This window comes from Enhydra lutris, unplaced genomic scaffold, assembly GCF_002288905.1.
Source record: "Enhydra lutris kenyoni isolate GAN:26980312 unplaced genomic scaffold, ASM228890v2 scaffoldscaffold1, whole genome shotgun sequence".
Taxonomy (NCBI): Eukaryota; Metazoa; Chordata; class Mammalia; order Carnivora; family Mustelidae; genus Enhydra; species Enhydra lutris.
The window spans coordinates 94,076,992-94,093,494 of NW_019154085.1; the positions used below are offsets into that span (position 1 = coordinate 94,076,992).

Consider the following 16,503-nt stretch of genomic DNA (forward strand, 5'->3'; position numbering starts at 1 on the left):
AGATAGATCATAATAAGGATAAATTCATACATAGCAGAGACAAGGAGGGATGGGTTACAAGAGCCAGCTATTCAGTGCCAGATCCAAGAGTTGAAACAATGTTTTACAAATGGGCTTTTCTGTACAGTTACATCACGTAGTACATGTAATTGTCCCTGCCTTCAGATCCTCATAGGAGTTTTAGCCTACATTGGTCACTGTCACCTTTTAGTGGTACTGTCTTATATTCAATTTCAGATTCTAAATGATCATTTAAGAGACAGAACAGCCATTTTTGCATGAAAATTGTTGTCTCCTGGTGAAGTAGTGGAAGATGCTGGTGGGTCATCTGAGGTGTCACTTCCAAGAAAGACACTGACATTTTCCTATATTCTTGTATGTTATAGTGTCTTTAGCCAGAATGGGCCTCTAAGGCAACACAAGGGATCTGGAGCCACCGCTGTTCCAGCATCAGGTCATGCCTCAGTTATCTGACATTAAGCATTTAAAATTCTTTCCTTATACTATCTAGTAAACAGGGCCACCTTATTATTTATTGCCTGAGAATGCTTTTCACCATCTTCTGAGTTGAGATGTAGGATCTAATACTTCAGATGGTAATGAGGACATTAAAAAAAAAAACACAAGGACCAAGGTAGTTTATAAAACACGTATCTTTCAATGTTTGGAGATAGAGAATGACATAAATGCCCAAGATCATGATGCCTAATGACAGGAGATAAACACACCAAGAGAAAAGGTGGCAAGGGACAAGAAGATGCATCCTCTCTCTCATTTCTAAGCCCACCTCATAATATACAATGTGAGTGCTTAGTGTTATGCTGGAAGGGGGCATAAACTTACAAGCAGATTGTAATGCAGAATGAAGGGGGTTCTTGGAGTCTATAAATGTCTTGGTTAAAAACAAACTCTTGAAACAAACATAAGGCTGTACTATGCCAACATCTTTACAGTTTTCTAACTTACCATGGTAGCATAACATAGACTAGCTTCTGTCTCCTTTCAAGTTTATTTAAGCCAGTTGCCCCCAAGGAACTTCCAAAGTGTTCTGGTCTCAGGGAGCAGTTCCAGAATGGGTTCCTCTTGGTGACCATTCCTTTCATTGGATCACACCTCAGGGACTAGCCTTCATAGTGTTGAGAGATAAAAGGCTGACCAGTGGAGTCCAGCTGGTAAGAAGAGTAGCCCCAAAACCAGGCAACTAAAGGATTTTTTGAGCAATATTAGTATGTAGGACCTAGGGTACTTCTCTAGCTCTTCCCTTTTCATGGAATATTCCCCTAGTTATCTGAAAGGCTAATTTCCTCACTTCCTTCAAGTTCCCCCACCACATCCTGCTTGTTCAAATGAGGCTTCTGTAATGCCTCTGTCTAGTTCTGTAACCTGAGCTGAACCCACATCACAGCATCACAGCAACTCTAATGTATTTTTTTCTCCCACAGCTCATACACACAGTATATAGCTTATTTATTATATTTATTTGGTATACCTTCACTAAAATTTAAGCCCCATGAAGGGGAGAGGATTTTGACTATTTTGTTCTCTGAGGTACCACAAGAACTAAACATAGTGTTTGGCACGTAACCAAGAGGTCAAGGTACATTTACTGAATGGATGAACATGTCTCTTACAGCACAGATGGTGGAAGGGTAAAAGCCAAACTGCATTCTAGGAGATTGAAAAAAAAAAAAAAACACTATGCAAAGTCACAGAAATGTACATTTTCCTGCTGGGGAGAAATATGGGGAATTAGATTGCTTGATGTATAGGAATTGCTCGTGAATTCTGGGAAAGGAGAAATGGGCATTTTTGTTCCCTAATAGATTTTTGTTTCCATTTCCCTTGTTCACAATGAATTTTAGTCACCAATGTCACGCTAGAAACAAACTTAGTACACAGCCTTTATGCTTTCCTGTGGTAGAGGCCACAGCTCAGATTTCAGACAAATAAGAGTGTCAGCCAATGTTAATTCTGTTATTATTTATGCATTCTCCTGGAATCAGTAGCTAACAACACATCATTCTCCCTAGGAAACCCTGGTTGGTATTCAGTGAGTTTTCAAGGATTCCTATTTCCTACAAATTCACTATTTGAGACGGTTTTTAAAAATGTCAAATTCAGTAACATTTCCAAACACCAGAACTAGAGGGCCAGGTTCATTGCCATTGAAATTTGTCGGACCTATTTTCAGATGTTAAGGTCCAATCAAATGAAGATCAATATAGAAATTCATCTTGGATACATCTTGAATTACTACCATTCCACATTATTTTGTTAGAAAACTTCATACATATGAACACACGCTATGTGTACACATACCTTGATCTAGATATGTGTCTTTACTATGACTATCATGAAAGTAATAAAAAGAATATTGATTTTGAAGCCAAATAGACTTCAATTTGAATCTGAACACTACCGATCTACATCACTTTTACTATATGTGTCCCATTTTGATGATAAACTTAATGTTCTTCTAAATAATCTTTGTTAAAACTTTGACATACTTATTGGCGAACAGTAGGTACTCAATAAAAGGTAGTCATTATTTTAAAAATGTAGATGCAATTCAACTTTCTCCTGATCATCACACAGGAACTTCTCTGACTCCCAAGAGAATTGAAATAATTTTTAACAAAGAGAAAAAAAGGGAGAGGGGAGGTCTGTATATAAATCAGTATCTGGAAAAGGGCACTATCCATTCCATGAAAGGAATGAAGGAAAAAGGAATCAATGTCAAGCTTATTATTAAACCCGGATTCTGTTTCTGGAAGCCTAACATTGAGAACCCTTCTGAACTATGCCTCCATAGAGAAAAAGATTTTACATTACACAGAAATAATTTCCTATCTCATTAAATTACTGCAAGGAAAGGAGGGATTCTCTTTCTGGAGGAAATGAACACACCTGCAAACAGCAACAAAAAGTGTTGCCATCTTTGTAGTGTCTCCCATGTGTTGAGCACTGAGACTGACATTTTACATACCTAGAATATATGTATTCAATCTTCAACACAGGCAGTATAATATAGACACATTTTATTGAGGAAGGAAATGCTTTAGAGAGGTTGTACAGCTTGCCCAAAAACACACAATTAATAAACGATGGTGATGCAATTTTAATACAAGTCTATCCAAAATCAAAAAGAACAAAGATCTCAGGTTTTATGTCATTTCCAGTCTCATTCTTTCCTCAATATCAGTATTTTTAAAGAATGGACACATACTCAACACAACTAGGGAGAATTCTGTGAGACCAAGTTAATCTGTATAGGATCATAAACTACACCTACCTCTTCTGCTTTTGAGGTATGGAGTGTTATGACTCTAAGGGGTCATATTGGTAAAAAATGAACAGTCAGTACATAAGGAGTTGAGTCTACACTGATTTCAATGGTGAAGTGGAGGAAGTGAGTGGCTAAGATTCTGACAACATGAAATTACCTCTTGATTCCTCCAGCCCTGACATATTATTTCAGATGTAAGGAATAGCTAAGCCCATCAACAATGCCTGTTAAGTTTGATTAATTGTTTGGTTAATTTCTGCAAGAAGCTGTATTTTTTTTTTTTTTTTGCCTCATTTTACTTTTCATTGGGAAAGGAATTCTCGAATCTTATAAACTATAAGAAACTAAAAAAAAGGTCTATCTAAAATAGCTATATAGGGCACCTGGGTGGCTCAGTGGGTTAAAGCCTCTGCCTTCAGCTCAGGTCATGATCCCAGGGTCCTGGGATCGAGGCCCGCATTAGGCTCTCTGCTCAGCAGGGAGCCTGCTTCCCTTCCTCTCTCTCTGACTGCCTCTCTGCCTACTTGTGATCTCTTGTCTGTCAAATAAATAAATAAATAAATAAATAAATAAAAATCTTTAAAATAGCTATATATTTAACAGATAGAGTTCAGGGCAGCCATCCAGCAGGAATTACCACAGATTTATTCCCAGAAGTCTTCTGAATAGCTAGGTAGTCCCAAATGACTTCTGTCATTATCAAATCTAGCCACATGAGCCAACAATCCAGAGAAAAATACACTGGAGGTCTTCACCAAGGGCTATACATATAGCCAGGCAAAATATAAGCAATACAGCTACTAATCAAGGTCAAGATTTTACCCAACATCCTCTGGCTCCTTATGGACTGTGTATTAGAAATGAGGCCATAAGGTTACAGTAACCTTTTGAGACAGAACTGCATTAGAATCAGAGTATTGCCACCCACTATCTATGTAACCTCAAAAACTATTTAAGCATCAACAGGTTCATCTGCAAAATGAAGATGTTATGAATAGCTTTTTAGGTTATCTTAAAATTCAGGTGTGACATGTCAGGTAATGATAAGCAATGATTACTAAGCATTTATCATGTGCCAACTGTTGAATGAAGTACATACTGCTAGTAGATGAGTAAACTAGGGCACTAGACTTAAGTTACTTGCAGAAATTCACAAATTCAGAAAGTCACAGAAATAGGATTAGAGCCCAGGGAATCAACACAGTCCATGCTCTTAACCCACTGTGCCATACTGCTTAGTGTGGCTGTCAATACTGAGTAAAGACTCAACAATTATGAGTCACAGCTACTGTTAGTATTGTTAACATCCTTACCCCGCATAAAATGAGGTCATACAGAACACTGAAAACTCATGCCAAAGAACACACAATACCTGGGACATGGCTGTAAGAGTTCTTCAACAATGCAGGCCTCTTTCTCGAGAAGTTCAGGGCACTCCTTTCCACCCCCAATAGCAACGTGCTTCACATTCCGGCGCCTGCTCCTAAATCCTGGTGAGAGACTTCCTGAACGACACGTCTTGGAGCAGGGGCTCCAGGAGGACCACTCAGTGGTTTCACAATCTTTTGGCATGATGCAAGACTGGACAGTCAAAGGGAAGGAGTCTTGCATGCAAAGGCTGAAAGAACAGAAGCAAAAAACCATAGGGCATAAATTAAACAAATGCAACCAATGTTATGAGGTGCCTGTTATAAGGGAAAAAAAAAAGAAACAACCTAAAATTTGATATGAACTTTCAAAAGGACTTTAAAAAAATGTTAGAGGCATCATGATAAAATAATGAAGAACATCCATTTTAAGATTGCATGCGCTATCTTATCTGAAACTGTGAAGTTATTTCACTCTAGCAAGATACACATGTAAGATGAGCCCACCCTGAACTTTGCCTGAAGCATTATCAGAAATAACCAAGCCTCTTCTCCTTTGCCTTCAACTCTGATATAACCTAGAGTTGCCATTTGTTGACAGGCTCCCAGGTGTCACACACTGTGCTGCATCTCACAGGTACTTTCTCACCACAATCTCACGTGTTTACATATTATTATCTCCACCTGCAGAAAATAGACTCAGAAAGGCTAAACCATTTGTCTACGGTCAAACAAAGATACAGGTAACTATTAAAAAATAAAACAAATAAAAAATAAATAAAAAGAAGAATAAACAAATGTGGTATCATGTTTTCCCCACACTGTGAGGCTCTGAGCATCAACTTCCTTATTTGCAAAATTCAGGAGCTATCTAATACTAACAATCTAATTGGGAAACAGATAAATAAGAAGGTAGCATAATGGGATAATCTGATGATTTCAACATAAAAGCATTTATAATGATGAGGGGGAAAGTTGATGAGGCAGTGATGGACCACTTAGGAAGGCTGGGGGGATGGGCGGGACTGAGGGGGAGGTTCTAAGAGTGAAGGACATTAGAGCTGCATTTCTTTTAAAGATTAATGGGAACTTCTCTGGCACAGAAGGAAGACTATTTTATTTTAGATCAATGAAATAGCATATGTGGAGCCTTGATATAAAATTTTGTGAGGATGGAAACCAGTGTTCTATAAGCAGTAGAGGTACTGTTTCACAAGAACTAACTAATAAATTTTTAGGAATTTTGCAAGCTAGCTGATTTCATGCAGATAGCTTAAAATTGGCCATGGCAGGAGTATTTACATAACAGAAATCAACAAATGTTACAAATCAAGTCCACCACCCCCACCCTACCCTGAAGCCCAAACCACCAAGAACTGGGGTTAAACATTTACATGCACACCAAACAGGGTAAGCAAAAGCCAACTTGTCAACTGTCAAAAATCTGTCCATTTATAAAGCATAAAGTTCAAAGATGAAAGTGGATAAATATTAGGTATGTGGGTTCTTCAAAAGTAAGTCTGGAAAGACTTCATATCATGGACTAAGAAATTCAGATTTACTTGAGCATTAAATAATTTTAAGTGGAGGAAAATCAATTAAACTCCTATAAGAAGATAAGCCTTCACATATTAATTGGCATTCTTATTTCCCCATTTTTTTGGTGTTGGCCATTGCCTTATTCTATGAAAGTCCTCCATTACCTTGGGAAAGAAAAGAATGATTTTGACAGGAATATAAGTCAATATATGTTCAAATACTGACTTCCAAAAGTGGGCCTGTGAAAACTGGTGGAGTAATGAGCTATAGTCAGGCTTTGGTAATGGTTCTTCTATATGTGTTTAAAAAAGAGGGATGTATTAAAATGATTCCATGTTTCTGATAAACAAAAATATGTTGATAAGGGAGCCACCAACAGAGAAATGGATTATAGAAGGTGAGGGGCAGGAGAGAATAAAACATGCTCAAATTCATGTAAATTATAGTGAGATTTCCATATTGATATCCTTTATAAAGGCACAGAGAATTCGTGTGTTTTTTCGGAAGTCATAATAACATAAGATGAACCTTTGGTCGTGTGTGTGTGTGTGTGTGTGTGTGTGTGTGTGTGTGTGTATACATAGAGTCTATTTAGATCACATTATTCCCTTCAGAATGAAAAAGGCAAAAGAGACCTCACTGCCATTACTCACTCCCATGTAATTTTGGAAGTTTCGAGTAAAGACACAATAAGAAGAACCTCTCTTGAAAAAGCCCCATCTATGTCAGAATATATTATTTCTGGGCATGGTTGGATGTAGAGTAAGAGGATCATCTCTTTTGCTATGTAACACAATGGAAACCTATTGATGAAGAAGTTTATAGGTCTTCACTCTTCAGAAACTGTTACTGGCTTCCAAATTCATATATTGAAGTACTAACTGTCAGTACGTCAGAATACGTGCATATTTGAAGAGTCTTTAGAGAAGTAATTAAGTAAAAATGAGCTCACCAGGATGGGCCCTAATCCAGTATGAATGGTGTCCTAGGAAGAGCTTAGGACATAGGCATACACAGAAGGAAGCCTGTGTGAAGACAGAGAGAGAAGATAGCTGTCTACAAGCCAAGCAGAGAGGGCTCCGAAGAAACCAACTGATCTCAGACGTTCCAGACTCCAGAACAGTAAGAAAATTGTCAGCCACCCAGTCAGTGATACTTTGTTAAGGCAGCCCTAGCACCATCATACGGAATTTAATGGGGTTTTTCAATTTGTGTGTTTTTAGGAAAAAAGTCTCAATTTCCAAGACAGACTTTCCTCTCCCTTTTACAAGGGTCCCACACTATGCAGTTCTCTGTCTACAGGTTTAGTGGTGGTTTGCTTCTTCCCATTTACCAGCTTTGACTCTCTGTTGCTCATCTTCCCCGAAACGACTTTTCCTACAAGCTCAGTAGAATGGATAACAAGACCTGCCAGGAATTGTAGGGATTAATCAGGGACTGTCACGTCTTTGAAAAGGGCTTCTAATTTTTGGAATTAGGAAGAGTATATGTTCCAATTATTATATATTCACTTATTTTTAACATTATTTTCACAAATGTGCCTTCTTAGTTTAAAAAAAAGCCTTAAAAGATACCACAGAGGTACCTGGTCTACTTTGATCTTCGAGATTCCATTTTACTGGAATAGGTGGGCAAGCACTAAGTGGTGAATAAGAAATATCTGGGTCCTGAATTTTGCATCACAGTACAATAGCATGACCTTGGTCTCTCTTGGCTGCTTAGTTTCATTATCTACAGGAAAAAACTATAATAAAATGTGATTTACTCACCTGCACCCAACATAGTTGTAGTCACTTTTATAAGTAGAAAAATCTACTAAACTAAAGCCTATAACAAATATCATTGCCTACACACTGAAATGGAATCAGTCCTTTCATAGGAGGTGGTGTGTCTTTTTAATAATACAGACATATAGTATGGATTTGTCTTTTTTAAAAAAAGATGCTACGGTAATTATACCTCCTTGACATTTACAGAACACATTGTCATTTGTAAATTATTTCATAAGCATTCACTGTAAAGGAAATCACTGAAACAAAAAATTACTATAGTAATTCTTATTTCCTCTGGAAATGTAGGAAAATCTCTTTATTTAGAAAATAAGGACAGAAATTCTTAGAAGATAAAACTCAACAGAAAAGTATCTTCCTTTCATCAACACTTCAGTTACTGCTTTAAAATAATATTAAGATATTAGGGACACCTGGGTGACTCAGCTGGTTGGGCGGCTGGCTGCCTTCCACTCAGGTCATGATCCTGGAGTCCCAGGATCGAGTCCAGGATCGGGCTCCCTGCTCAGCAGGGAGTCTGCTTCTCCCTGTGACCCTCCCACTTCTCGTGCTCTCTCTTTCATTCTCTCTCTCTCAAATAAATAAATAAAATATTTTAAAAAAATAAAGTAAAATAAAATAATATTAAGATATCTCAAATATTCAGAAAAGTAGAATAATATAATACATACTCCTAGACTTTACTAGCAAAGGTTAATATTTATGACAGATTTCATTAAATAAAATAAAAAATTAAAATTTCAGGTAAAGTTCCTTGTGTCACTTGTAATCCTATCTCTAGCTCTCTTCTCCAGACACAGCCACCATCCTGAAACTATTATTCTCTATAATGTTTTTATACTTTAACTAAATGTGTATATGTTCATAAATATCTATAGCATTCATTGTCTTGAAGGTTTTTAAAAGTTTTACATAAATGTTTTATTAAACATATTATTTCTGGAAATTCTTTTCCTTACTTAATGATCTTTAGATCTATCCATGTTGATAAATACAGATAGTGTGCATTCATTTTTATTAGTAATATTCCAATATTCCAATATGAGTCCTTAGCAATTCATTTATTCATTTTCCCATTAGCATACTTTTTGGTTGTGTTTAACTTCTTGCAAATCCACGGGATTATGTATTGAACCTCTTTTTATACATCTCTGTACTACACATGTGTAAAATATTTTCTTTAGTATATTTGCCCTGAGTTGGGCCATAAATAGTCACATAATCAAATGCACTAGGTATTGTGAGATTTTTCCCTTCTTACAAGGTTCAAAAGGTGTATCAGGCTTGAGTTTGTTTGTTTGGTTGGTTGGTTTTGGTGGTGGTGGTGTTTTTTTTTTTTTTTTAATATAAAGAAAGTACATTTGTTTTTTGAGCTTACATTGAGTTTTATATTCTTCTCACATCCTTAATGACTATTCAGACATCCTATCCTGTGAACTGGCCATTCACACTGCTTATCCATTATGGCAGAATAACTGAAGTTCACCTTTTTCCCAGGGTGCTAATTCCCTTATCTCTTGCTTCCTTGTAGAGACCTGGCTGTTAGTTCTATGAAAGCTGACTGGAGGAAGGGAGCTGTCAGCGCCCTCTCACAAACTATTCATGGATTTTCAACCCATCTGCAAATCAGAGTGATTTTCACACTTACACTACATTCTGCAGGTAAAGGAATAACTTTTAGGCCTAGTGAGGACATTTATTCTGAGTTACTTAGTGCCTATATCTGTCAAGTCTTCCAAGAACCTTGTATCAGTCAGAATCAAATAGGCTATAGTGTAGGAGCAAATCCTGAAATCTGAATGATTTAATAAAGTAACTGGTCATTCTCCTTCTGTATATAGTTCAGTGCAGACTGTCCTAGAAGGTACTCTGCCTGAAGACGTAAACATCCAGCTTGTGTCCATCTTATATATTCACCATCCGGAATACATGGCTTCCAAGTTCACCTTTAGAAAGGAAAGACAGAGTAGGAGGATGGCCAAAAGTGATTTATAACTTTAGCTTAGAAGGGCTTACATTACTTCGGTCTGCATTTCATTGGCCAAATCAATCAAATAGGTCCAACAGAACTGCAAAGACGACAGTGAAATGTCTTTCCATGTGCTGTGGTAGAGGCAAAAATGTGATAAACACATAGCTTTGTGTCTCGTACATCTGTGCCATATAAATGGATTTGCTTCTTGCAGATCTTCCAACTGGAAGGGAGGTTTCAGTTTTTTCCACTCTGCTAGGTAAATTACTGCTCATCCATCTGCTTTCCAGCTCCCAAAATTTGTTGACATTTCTATTTAGCTGTCATATCCATTCCTATTATATTTGTCCTTGAGAGTTTATGTCTTTTTTATTCCTTAACTGTTAGTTAAGTGGGGTTCTAGAATACAGGAGTGATAAATGATTATGTTCGTTTTGCCATATTTAACAAGAAGCCCGAAAAGTTATTTGACACAGAGCTTTGTTAAAGCTACAAAATGATCCAATCTGTAAGTTAACAAATTCTTGAAGAGCCCAATCTACCCTACACCTGGAAAAACTACCAACTAGAGGTAATTAAACATGTATGAGTAAAGTATTAAATTGTAGAACTATTTTCATTTCCACTAATCTTATTCTACATTATATAATATTTATTTATAGAATTTAATACTTCCAAAATATGCTGTATAGTTAAAAAGTTATTTTTATAGAAGTGAAACTGCAACTAACTTGGGCCATTTGGAAGCACAGTAATTCTAATTATTTAGCAAGAACACTGCTATCCATATGGTAGCAGCTTACCCAAATCATAGCAGACTAACAAGGGAACAGTTGCTTCCAGAGCTTACAGATTCTAACTTAGAGAATGACTGCAAGATCACATTATGAAAATGACACGAGGGAATAAAAGGTAAATGGGGAAATGAGGAGAAATAAACTAAAACTGAGAAAATTCTTTAAAAAAAGAATACATTTGGGAAATTAGATAGAATATATGCCATCGATTTCAGTGATTTTTGACTCCAAACTAGTGGCATTTTTCTGCCACCAGCCAAACTAAATGGGATAGCTGAAAAGAAAGTAAGAATTATAGCCTGATGAAGAAAAAATAGGCACCTAGCTGGTCTTACATAAAATTCCTGGATACTTTAGAAACCGGACTAAAATGTCAGCTGCCTATGACAATATAAAATTCAGCAAGAAAAGACATTCAAATAAGCAGAGTTTCAAATGTCTGGAAGACAAATTTGAAAATACAAGACTGTAAAATTACTAAGAAAGAATACTAAGCATTACTGAGAAATTTTAGCTGGAAGATTATGAGTTTACCTTTTTCCCATAACCTCCTTACTTGGCCAAATTAACCTGAGGTAAATGATGTCTTGTTTAACAAAAATTATGTTTATATTAGGTTAGAACATATAACTAAGAGGACCATACTTCAGTTATTTAACTTTTCTCTTTCTGATCCTCAATAAAAATAAAATTAAGCTATTAAATGCCTTTCAATTTCTTTTTTCCAGTTTTATTGAAAAATAATTGACACACATCACTGTGTAAGTTTAAAACATATAGTATGATGGTATGATTTACATTATTGTGAAATGATGACATTAGATTTAGCTAATGCTGATCTTCTCAGAAGAAGAAAAGAAAAAAATAAAATAAAATTCCTCTTTGTGTTGAGAACTCTTAGGATTTACTCTCTTAACTTCCTTACATATCATACAGCAGTGTTAGCTATAGTCATCATGCTATACATTTATCCTTAGTACTTATTTATCTTAAAACTGGAAGCTTGTATCTTTTGACCACCTTCCTCTATTTCTTCTTCTCTCTTACCCTCCACCTCAGGTAACCATAAGTCTGATCTCGTTTTTTTGCTTTTGGGGTTTTTTTTGGTAGATGTATTTATTTATTTACTTGACAGACAGAGATCTCCAGTAGGCAGAGCGGCAGGCATAGAGAGAGGGGGGAAACAGGCTCCCTGCTGAGCAGAGAGCCTGATGCAGGGCTGGATCCCAGGACCCTGGAATCATGACCTGAGCCAAAACCAGAGGCTTTAACCCACTGAGCCACCTAGGCACCCCTCTGATATCTTTTACTTTGAGGTTTTGTTTAAGATTACATATGTAAGTGGGTCATATAGTATTTATCTTTTCTGCCTGACTTATTTCACTTAGCATAATGGCTTCAAGGTCCATCCATGTCTTCACAAATGGTAGGGTCTCCTCATTTTTTATGTCTGAATAGTTCCAATTATACATATCTTATACATTATATATATTGTGTATATATATTTACACACACACACACACAGATACACACACACCCCACAATCCACAATTTCTTATCCATGCATCCATCGATGGACACTTAGGCAATGTCCATGAATGGTTCTTGTAACTATGCTGCTATGAACATGAGGATGAAAATATCGTTTTAACTTAGTGTTTTCATTTCCTTTGGATATATTCTCAGAAGTGGAATTGATACATCATATTTTAGTTCTTTTTTTAATTTTTTGAGAATCTTCCACACTGCTTTCCATAGTTGCTATACCAAGTTACAATCCCATCATCAGTGCACAAGGGTTCCCTTTTCTCCACATCCATACCAACATTTGTTATCTCTTATCTTTTTGATGACAACCATTCTAACACACATGAGGTGATACTCACTGTGGCTTTAATTTGCATTTCCCTAATGTTTTTGAGCATCTTTTCATGTACCTGTGGCCCTCTGGGTATCTTCTTTGAAGAAATGTTTACTCAGGTCATTTACCCATTTTGCAATTGGGGTATGTAGGTATGTATTAAGCCCTGTGAATTCTTTATATTTTTGGATATTAACCCCTTATCAGATATACAGTTTGCAAACACTTTTTCCCATTCTGTCATTTGTCTTTTCACTTTGTTATTAGTTTCTTCTGTGTGCAGAACTTTTTAGTTTGATACAATCCCACTTATCCATTTTTAAAATTTTGTTTCTTGTGCTTATGGTGCTGTATCTAAAAAATCATTACCAACACCCATGTCAAGGAGCTTAATTCTTCAGTTTTCTTGTAGGATTTTCATGGTTTCAGGTGTTATATTTAAGTCTTTAATCAATTTCAAGGTCATTTTTGTGAGTGGTATAAAATATAGATGCAGTTTCATTCTGTTACATACGAATACCCAATTATCCCAGTACCACTTATTGAAGAAACTGTCTTTTCTCCATTGAGTATTCTTAGCTCCACTGTCAAATATTACTTGGCCATATATATATTTGGGTTAATTTCTGGGCCCTTAACTCTGTCTCATGGGTCTATTTACCTCTTTTTATGCCAGTACCATACTGTTTCAAGGACTATAGCTTTATAATATAGCTGTAAATACAAAAGTGTGATGCCTCCTGATTTTCTCTTCTTTCTCATGATTTCTTTGGCTCTTTGGGGTCTTTTATGATCCATATAAACTTTAGGAATTTTTTTTCCCATTTCTGTAAAAAAATGCCATTGGAATCCTGATAGGGATTGCATCATCTATAAAAGGCTTTTGGTAGTATTGACATTTGAACAATATTAATTCTTCTAACCTATGAACATGAAATACTGTTACAATTTTTGTGTCTTCTTTGATTTGCCATCAATGTCTTATAGTTTTTAGCACAGAGATCTTTCAACTCCTTAGTTAAATTTATTCCTAAACATTTTATTGGTTTTGGCATTGTTATAAATGGGATTGACTTATTTTTTTCAAAAATTGTGTTGTTAAAGTATACAAATGTTACTGATTTTTGAATGTTCATTTTGTATCCTACAACTTTATTGAATTCATTGATTTGACCGAATAGGTTTTTTTGTCTGAATCTTTAGGATTTTCTATATATAAAACGTCATCAGCAAATAGAGACAATTTTACTCTTTCCTTTTTAATTCTGATACTTTTTTTTTCATTAGCTGATTACTCTAGCTAGGTCTACTAGTACTGTGTTGAACAGAAGTGATGAGAGAGGACACCCTTGTCTTGTTCCTAACGTTAGAGGAAAAGCTTCCAACTTTTCACTATTGAGTAAGATGTTAGCTGTGGACTTTTCATATAATGCCTTTACTATATTGAGATATGTTTCTTATATACCTGATTTATTAAGAATTTTTATCATGAATAGGGGCGCCTGGGTGGCTCAGTGGGTTAACGCCTCTGCCTTCGGCTCTGGTCATGATCTCAGGGTCCTGGGATCGAGCCCCGCATCGGGTTCTCTGCTCAGTGGGGAGCCTGCTTCCTCCTCTCTCTCTCTGCCTGCCTCTCTGCCTACTTGGATCTACATCTGTCAAATAAATAAATAAAATCTTAAAAAAAAAAAAAAAAAAGAAGGAATGCTGTTGATTTTGTTCAAATGTGTGGTAAAGTTCATCAGTGAAGCCATCTAGTCCTAGGCTTTATTATGTTGAGTGATATTTTATTAAAAATCACTAAATCTCTTCCCTAGTAATTGGTTTGTTTCTAGATTTAGTCTTAGTAAATTGAATGTTTCTAATAATTTTTCCATTTCTTCTAGGTTGTCCAGTTTGTTGGATTATAGCTATTCATAGTGGCCCCTCATGATCTTTTCAATGTCTCTGGTATCAGTTGTAACATCTTTTTCATTTATACTTTCTAAATTGGAGACTTTTCTCCTTTTTCCTTAGTTAGTCTATCTAGGGGGGGTTGTCAATTTTCTTTATCTTTTCAAATAACCAACCATGTTCATTAATTTTTTCCAGTGTTTTTCTGTTGTCTATTTCATTTATTTCTATTCTGATGTATATTATTTCCACTAATTTTGGGCTCAGTTTGTTCTCTTTTCCCATGTTCTTTAAAGTGTACAGTTAGACTGATAATTTAAGATATTTTTTATTTCTTAATACAGGCATATCCTGCTATAAACTTCCCTCTTAGAACTGTTTTTGCTGCATCCCATAGGTTATGGATGTTGTTTTTCCTCTTTTGTCTGCCTTAAGAAACATTTTTTTTAATTTTCCCTTTCACTTCTTCAACCCACTGGTTGTTCAGGACAGCGCTGTTTAAATTTCCATGTGTTTGTGAATTTTCTTATTTTCTTCTTGTTACTAATTTCAAGTTTCCTGCCACTGTGGTTAGAAAAGATACTTTGTATGATTTCAGTCTTCCTGAATTTTCTAAGACTTGTTTTGTGGCCTAACACATGCTCTATAAAACCCTACAAAATGTTCAATGTTATTTGAAAACAATGTATATTCTGCTGTTGTTGGACAGAATGCTCTGGTGTAACTGTTAAGTCTATTTGGTCTACAATGCAGCTCAAATCTGCTATTTCTTTATTGATTCTCTATCTGGATGATTTATACATTGTTGACAGAGGGATATTAAAGTTCATAACTATTACTGTTTATTCCTCCTTTTAGCTCTGTTAGTGTGTGCTTTATATACTTAGGTGCTTCAATACTGGACACACTCAATATTTATCATTGTTGTATCTTCTTGATGTATTAACCCAATTATTATTATATAACGACCTTTTTGTTTCTCTCTCTCTCTCTCTTTTTAAAGATTTTATTTATTTGACAGAAAGAAAGACAGTGAGAGGGGGAACACAGCAGGGGGAGTGGGAGAGGGAGAAGCAGGCTTCCTGCTAAGCAGGGAGCCCCACGCAGGACTCAAACCCAGGACCCTGGGATCATGACCTGAGCCAAAGGCTCAACAGCTTAAAAACTGAGCCACCCAGGCGCCCCCTTCTTTGTCTCTTTTTACCATTTTTAGTTTAAAGTCTATTTTTTTCTGATATGTTACCCCCCCCCTTTTTTTAATTGCCATTTGCTTGAAATATCTTTTTCCATCCCTTCACTCTCAGTCTATGTATCATTAGGGCTAAAGTGCGTCTCTTCTAGGTAGCTTTTCATTGATCTTGTTGTTTTTGTTTTTTTGTTTGTTTGTTTGTTTGTTTTTAAAGATTTTATTTATTTATTTGTCAGAGAGAGAGGGAGAGAGAGCGAGCACAGGCAGACAGAATGGCAGGCAGAGGCAGAGGGAGAAGCAGGCTCCCTGCTGAGCAAGAAGCCCAATGTGGGACTCGATCCCAGGACGCTGGGATCATGACCTGAGCCGAAGGCAGCTGCTTAACCAACTGAGCCACCCAGGCGTCCCTGATCTTGTTTTTTTATCCGTTCTGCCACTCTATATGTCTTATATTTAAAGTAACTATTGTTAAGTAAAGACTTACTGTTGTTATTTTATTGTTTTCTGTTGCTTTGTAGATTCAATGTTCCTTATTTCTTATTCACTGTCTTTTTTGTATGTGTTTTGATGTCTTTTGGTCAGTATGCTTTGTCTTCATCAAGTCCTTTTCTATAATTACTATAGGATTTTCCTTTGGGGCTGCAAGGACTTACATAAAGTACCTTAAATTTACAGCATCCTCTTTTTAAAACTGATAACTTTAATAGAATTAATGAATTTTACTCTTCCTTCTTCACCCCTTTCCATTTTAGGTTATTGATATTGTAATCTATATTTTTTTAATACTGGGTAACTAATAAGAGATTACT

The 16,503-nt window shown here is 36.1% G+C and overlaps 1 protein-coding gene across 1 annotated transcript in view; it reads right to left on the reverse strand.

Moving 5' to 3' along the window:
- LOC111145030 (thrombospondin type 1 domain containing 7B) overlaps positions 1-16,503 on the reverse strand; it is a 724,800-nt gene that overhangs the window by 538,561 nt on the left and 169,736 nt on the right. The window contains exon 3 of the mRNA XM_022499648.1: positions 4,659-4,904. Within this exon, the coding sequence (XP_022355356.1) occupies positions 4,659-4,904 (246 nt within the window). The remainder of the gene's footprint in view (positions 1-4,658; positions 4,905-16,503) is intronic.